General features: G+C 18.0%; 4 protein-coding genes across 4 annotated transcripts; 2 read left to right on the forward strand and 2 right to left on the reverse strand.

Annotated features, from left to right (window-relative positions):
- PGSY75_1248800 (hypothetical protein) lies at positions 1-261 on the forward strand (the record flags this gene model as incomplete). The annotated part of the gene is made up of 1 exon (XM_018787043.1): positions 1-261. A coding segment is annotated over one exon (261 nt), but the record flags the coding sequence as incomplete, so codon positions are not given.
- A 506-nt stretch (positions 262-767) lies between these two features.
- Positions 768-2,063, reverse strand: PGSY75_1248900 (putative 26S protease regulatory subunit 8; the record flags this gene model as incomplete). The annotated part of the gene is made up of 1 exon (XM_018787044.1): positions 768-2,063. One exon carries the CDS (start codon positions 2,061-2,063, stop codon positions 768-770), a length of 1,296 nt encoding a protein of 431 aa, XP_018640909.1.
- A 1,109-nt stretch (positions 2,064-3,172) lies between these two features.
- PGSY75_1249000 (putative membrane protein) lies at positions 3,173-5,188 on the reverse strand (the record flags this gene model as incomplete). Its single annotated transcript, XM_018787045.1, has 1 exon — positions 3,173-5,188. One exon carries the CDS (start codon positions 5,186-5,188, stop codon positions 3,173-3,175), a length of 2,016 nt encoding a protein of 671 aa, XP_018640910.1.
- Positions 5,189-6,663: 1,475 nt separating this feature from the next.
- PGSY75_1249100 (hypothetical protein) lies at positions 6,664-7,628 on the forward strand (the record flags this gene model as incomplete). The annotated part of the gene is made up of 2 exons (XM_018787046.1): positions 6,664-6,729; positions 6,921-7,628. Coding segments are annotated over 2 exons (774 nt in total), but the record flags the coding sequence as incomplete, so codon positions are not given.

Consider the following 7,628-nt stretch of genomic DNA (forward strand, 5'->3'; position numbering starts at 1 on the left):
TTCCGAATATTTTTACGACTGGTTTTATTAGATAAAGAATGTGGAATTGAAAGAGGTTCTTTAAATGAGTTAAAAAGGTGGGGTAGGGAGCAGATATTAAAAAATAAGGAATTATTAAATGAGTATATATCATATAGGGAAGTATTAAATGAGTATACAAAAATTTTAAGAGAGAGTAAAACGGGGCATTTAGAATGTAACATTGAAAAGGTGGCTAACCATGTTGGTTTAACAACAAAAAGGATGAGAAATAAAGAATAGCAACAAAAAAAAAAATATATATATATATATATTATGACCTTGTCATTTTATAATTTCATTTTATTTATTAATTTTTTTTAGTTTTTAATTTAAAAAAAAAAAAAAAAAAAATTATCATATATATTTATATATATATATATATATTTTTATAACTGAAAAAATAGAAAAATTATGCATACATTTTTTTTTTTTTTTATTTGAGACAACAAAAATGTGTAAAATAATACACACAAAATAAAAAAAAAAAAAAAAAAAAAAATACTATAGGATGTACATATGAAGGATATAATATATATATATATATATATTTATTTATTTATATTTATGTGTGTATATATTTTTTTATTATTTGTGCAATTTGAATAAAAAAAAAAAAAAAAAAAAAAATACAATAGGATGTACATATGAAGGATATAATATATATATATATATTTATTTATATTTATGTGTGTATATATTTTTTTATTATTTGTGCAATTTGAATAAAAAAAAAAAAAAAGTACTTTTCATTTCCATAATTTTCTGAGAGTAAAATTTTTCTCGGCATCTTGCTTCATAACCTTAGCAACTGCCATTTCAAAATCTTCTTGTGTTACATGTACTCTTCTTTCTCTTAATGCAAACATTCCAGCTTCTGTGCAAACAGCTTTTACTTCTGCACCTGAACAATTATTCATATCTGTTGCTATTTTGAGCATATCTATACCTCTCATTAGATTCATTTTTCTACTATGTATTTTTAAAATTTCCATACGTGCTTCTACATTTGGATTTGGAAATTCTATTTTTCTATCTATACGTCCAGGTCTTAATAGAGCTTCATCTAATATATCAATACGATTAGTACACATGATAACTTTAATATTTTGTGTGGATTCAAAACCGTCTAGTTGGTTTAACAATTCCATCATAGTTCTTTGTACTTCTGAATCTCCATGTTCTCCTTCGATTCTTTGACTACCAATTGAATCGATTTCATCCATAAAAATAATTGATGGTGCATGTTCTCTAGCCATAACAAATAATTCTCTGACCATACGTGAACCTTCTCCTATATATTTCTGAACTAATTCAGAACCCGAAACTCTAATAAAAGTACAATCAGTATGATGTGCTACTGCTCTTGCTAATAATGTTTTGCCTGTACCTGGTGGTCCATATAATAAAACACCTTTAGGTTGTGAGATACCTAATGATTCAAAAATTTCTGGATGTTTAACTGGTAATTCAATTACTTCTTTAACTTCTTTAACTTGTTGATCTAATCCTCCTACCATTTCATAAGTAGAATCTGGAACTTTTTCTACTTTCATTAAAGAAACTAAAGGATCTACTTTACTAGGTAATATTTTATGTAATTTATAAGAATCATTATATAATGCTACTCTTGTATTAGGTGTACAATGAGATATATTTATATGTCTAGCTATATCTACAACATATTTTCCTTCTGGGTTTATTTTTACTAATACTTTATTTTTACCCATTGGTTTCACAATTTCACCTACATATGAAGCTGCTTCTAATAAATATTGTATTTCATCACATAATTCACGTACCCTAGCATTTAATTCATTTCTTTGTGCTTCTAACCTTTTTTTATTCTGTAATTTCTTATTTATAATCGATTCATATTCTTCTATTTTTAATTCGTAATATCTTTTTATTCCAGACTGTACTTGTTCTTCATTCAAACCACTACTACTACTATTATTATTATTTTCCATATTTTTTTCTGACATTTCGTTCTTTAATCCTTCTGACAAATTATTTGACCTTACATCGAAATCAACAGTAGCCATTACAATAAAATAAATAAATAAATAAATAAATATATATATATATATATATATTATATAAATATTACATATATATATTATAAATATATTTTTTTTTTATATTTTTTTATTTTTTCATAAAGGAAAAAATATTTTTATACATATAATAAAAATATTATAATATTTATATGTATTATCACAATATTTATTTTATTAATAAATTAAAATTATATGAATCCTTTCAAGGTTAATATATATATATATATATATATATATATATATTTATTTATTTATTTAATTTTTTTATATTTTATATAATTGTATTGCTTTATTATTTTTTTTCACATTTTTATGATTTGTTCGTAACATAAAGGAAAAAATAAAACAAAAAATAAAACAAAAAATAAAATAAAAAATATAAAAATATAAAAAAATATAAAAAAATAAAAGAAAAGAAAAGAAAATATTTGGAATGAATACATATAATAATATATTATATATATATATATATATATATTTAATATATGCATATTCTATCTTTTATTTTATTTTATTTTATTTTCAAATGGGTAATAAACATATGAAAAATATTTTATTGTATATTTTTTATATATATTTTATTTATTATTTTTTTTTTTTTTAAAGATTATGAATAAAATAATATATAAAATAAAATATAAAATATATATATATAATATATATTATGAATGTTTTATTTATTTTTATAGTATTAAGCTTATAAAACAAGAAAAATGTTACATATATTTAACCTTTAAATAATTATATATGCACATTTATATATATAAATATATTTAAATATAAGATTTGATGTGATATATTTTTATACAATTTAAAAATTGTAGAGGGGAGAAATATGAAAATATTATTAAATTCATTCTTTTAATTATTATTTTTTTTTTTTTTTTTTTTATTTCATATTGTATGATAAGGTTTAACGCACACAAAAGTTCATAACAAAAAAAAATAAATAGAATAAAAAAATATATAAAATTCCAGAGGGGTAAAATAAAAGGGTACTCCAATAAATATATATATATATATATATATATATATATATATATTTATATATTTATATATTTATATTTATTTATTTAATATTTGTTTGTATTGTTTCATTTTTGAAGCAGTAGCGATGCTGTGTAAGGGCCAATTATTTTTCTTCTGAATAAATAACATCGTTTGGAATTAGGATGCTGAGTATTATTCAATGTGTCGATTATATTCTTATAAATTGAAGTTATATATGTGTTGTTATATTTTAATGATTCGTTCATTAGATCCTCTAGATTTGTAGAATCTAATAGATTTAATATATAATATATTTTTTTCAAATATGATAATTTTATTATATAAGAAAAAATAACATGGTCATCGTCCTTTTTTTTATTTTTGCAGAGATATGTTTGTATGTCATTAAATATATTACAATTAGATTTATTATTGCACATATAAATATTTTTATTTTTTAATATTTTAATAGTATGCTGATTATGATATTTATATATATATAATAATATATCTGATATATATGACCAAAAAGTATAAAAAAAAATTAATAGTTGTGACTTATGTATTGATAATAAAAAGTTCTCTTTGCTATTTTGTAAATAATATGAATTATTTTCATATAAGAATTTAAAAAAATATAAAAATCGATATATATTATTGAGAGTTATATAGAAATGTTTGATATATATATATTTATGATTATCAGAATTATATATCGTTAATGTGTTATGCATATATCCTGAATAAGCATAAAAAAAATTACACAATGTTTGATTAATATTATTTAAATTTATATAATAATAATTATATGTTGTATGTTTATATCCATTTTGTTTTTGTAAGTAATAATTATTTTTTAAATATAATATATATTTGTTTATAATAAAAAATTGAGTATTAACAAATATACTAAATAAATTATATGAAGGAAATAAATATGGAGTATTTTTAATATATGATAAGAAAAACATTGGCATTATTTCAATAAGAGATTTTTTATCTTTTGTATATAAAATATATTTGTCTCTATCTATATTTACATCTTGATATAAATTATAATATTTTTTAATTTTCATTATAAATAATGAGATAAATGTATTAATTTTTTTATAATCAAAATTATAATTTCTTAAATGATTAAAAATTAAACATATCTGTAAAAGATCGAATGATTCTATTCTTTTTAATATTTCATTATAAATCATATTATTTAATAAATAAAAATTTTTATCATTTCCTTTAAAATAATAATATATACTTTCAAATATTAAACACAAATCTATATTTGAAAATTCCTTAAGCATACTTTTTATTTTTGATATAACAAATGCATTAAAATTATTACATGGTTCTACAGGTATTTTTGTTAATATATTTATTAATATACTGAATGTTCTAGGACTTAATGTATCTAATAATTTATAATTAATCTTTTTTAATGATAAGAATATATTTTTTTTCTCTTTATTTATATTATATACATTATGTTTATAAGGTGTAACAGAAAAAAAAAAAAAAAAAAAATTATTTTTTCCATATGATATGTCTATTTTTTCTTTTCTATTCGTATTTATTATATATTCATTAGAAGATAATATATGTTTTTCTTCTTGTATTATAATTTTTTGTAATATTTCAATAATATTTATATTCTTATATTTTGAAAAAACATGTAGGATATTTATCCATGTATTTAAATCATTTGTCGATGTATCACTATCTTTTATGATATATTTTATTTCTTCTTCATTTTTATTAAGTTTTGATAGAATATATTCACTCAGTTCTTTTAATATATGATTACATCTTTCATTCTTTTTAAATGTATGAATAATATTTGATAAAAAATTAATATCTGTTTTTATATTTTTATCATTCAATAATGGATTAACCAAATTTTTATAAAAATATAATAAATAATTATAATCTAATTTTATTATTTTTGTGTATATGCTAATATTATGTAACAAATCATGGTGTGTTTTTTTGTAAGCCTTGGAATATTCATCAAAATTTAAAATAATATTTTCTAAATTTAATCGTATTATATGTTTATTAACAATTCTTTTGTTTTCTAATAATCTACGGTTTACTATCAAATCGATAATATGTTTATTCATTACAAAAGAAAAAAAAAAAAAAAAAAAGCTATATATTTTAAAATAGATAAAAAGAATGTTCATTTGAATATATATCTATTTTTTGTATGAGGAGGGCGGTTGGGTTTTATAAATATAGGATAATATACTTTTTGGGTTGCTCGTCTTATCATTTTAATTTCATAAAAAGAAAAAAAAAAGAAAAAAAAGAGAGAAATTATAACTAGATAAAAAAAAAAAAAAAAACGGGACAATATATATATATATATTAAAATTCTTTCAAATGATGTTGTAATTTTTTTTTTTTTCTCCTTTTAGTTTAAAGGCTATATTATTCACTTGTTTATATGTAACATATATTGTTATATATTTTTATATTTTCTGACACATTTCATTCTTAATAATTTGTCATTTTAATAAATTTTTTTTTTTTTTTGTAATTTTTAAAAATATTCTACAAAAGTAAGAATATTAAAAAGAAAAATTAAAAATAATATTTTATTTTAATAATATATGCAAAACTATAAATTTTTTATAATAAATTTTATAAATAATATGAATAAATATTCACGTTGTTTTTAAAATGTATATGTATATATATATATATAATATATTACCCATGTATTTATATAAATATATTACTATATATAGATATAATATGTCATTTATATATATATATATATATATAATATATATTGCCATTATAAATATACTATAAATTCGTGATAAAAAAAAATGAACTATAATATATAAAAAATATATAATATATATATATATATATATTATTTTGAGGTACTACTTTTAATAAGGTTATTTATAACATTGTTTTTATTTTTTATTTTATATATATATTTTTTTATTTATATAACACGAAATATATAATTGTTAATTTAACCCATATATATATTTATTTTGTTAAAATTTACCCAATTAAAATATAAATAAATAAATATATATATATATATATATTTATATATACAATTATTTTGTATTTACGTTTAATTTATAATTTTGTCATTTTATATTTATAAAAAATATATAATATATATATATATATATATATATATATATATATATATATATATATTATTTTGAGGTACTACTTTTAATAAGGTTATTTATAACATTGTTTTTATTTTTTATTTTATATATATATTTTTTTATTTATATAACACGAAATATATAATTGTTAATTTAACCCATATATATATTTATTTTGTTAAAATTTTACCCAATTAAAATTTAAATAAATAAATAAATATATATATATTTATATATATACAATTATTTTGTATTTAGGTTTAATTTATAATTTTGTCATTTTATATTTATAAATATCCAACAATTGTATCCTTATTTTTTATATATCGACATTGTTCTTTAAAATATTTATAGTTAGGTTTGTTATACCTATATTTTAATTTCATTTTATTTTATAAAAAATAAGAATCCTATACATTTGGTCATTAATATTTATCCTTTATATTTATAATACAATGGAATATAAAAAAACGAAAAGAACTAATCAGTTTATATTTGAAGGAAGTAAACATGCCACAAAGGTAATATTTCCTTGCGCGCAAGATAAAAAAGGAAAAACATAAAAATGTTATATAAATAAATAAATAAATATGTATGTATGTATGTATATATATATATATATATATATTTTTATATATAACATTTTTATATTTGCACATATATAGACCTTATAATTTATCAATATATGCTTAATTATTTTTCCCTTTTGTAGAGACAAAAAATAAATGTGAGTCCTCAATGTAAAGGAATACTTTTATCAACCATTTCACCTCGTAAAATGAGTACTGGTATAAAAGAATTTATTAATTTTTTAAAGTTGCATTTCCCAGAAGAGAATGTAGCAAATGGAGATGTTAAAATTAAGGATGTTGCTACAGATGATCAAGATAATGATTCAGATAGAAAAACAAGTAACGTTGAAAAACAATTAAATGAAGAAATACGTAAAGAAAATTCAGATTATATTAGATTTGCTCCTTTGAGAAATATTATAAAAAACTTTACATTCATCAAATTTAATAATGCAATGGATAAAAATCCATCAGATATTGTTACACAAATATTTTCTATGGCTAGAAATAAAAAAGAAAAATATATCTTAAGAAATATTTGTAAAATTATTCCATTCGATTGTATATGTAAACCCCATATATCACCTTTTATTAAAACACTCCTTCCATTATTAAAAGAAAATTTTTCTAAAGGATTATGTGTGCAAGAAAACTTTACTATTACTAATTTGCTCAAGTTGCTGAACGTGTCAGAAGAAAAAACAAGTGAGCTAGCCAATAAGCAAGATGACCCAAAAGAAGAAAATAAAAATGGAAATGAAAATAAAAATGATGATGATAATAATAAAAATGATGATGATAATAATAATAAAAATGATGATGATAATAATAATAAAAATGATGATGAT

This window comes from Plasmodium gaboni, chromosome 12, assembly GCF_001602025.1.
Source record: "Plasmodium gaboni strain SY75 chromosome 12, whole genome shotgun sequence".
Lineage (NCBI taxonomy): Eukaryota > Apicomplexa > Aconoidasida > Haemosporida > Plasmodiidae > Plasmodium > Plasmodium gaboni.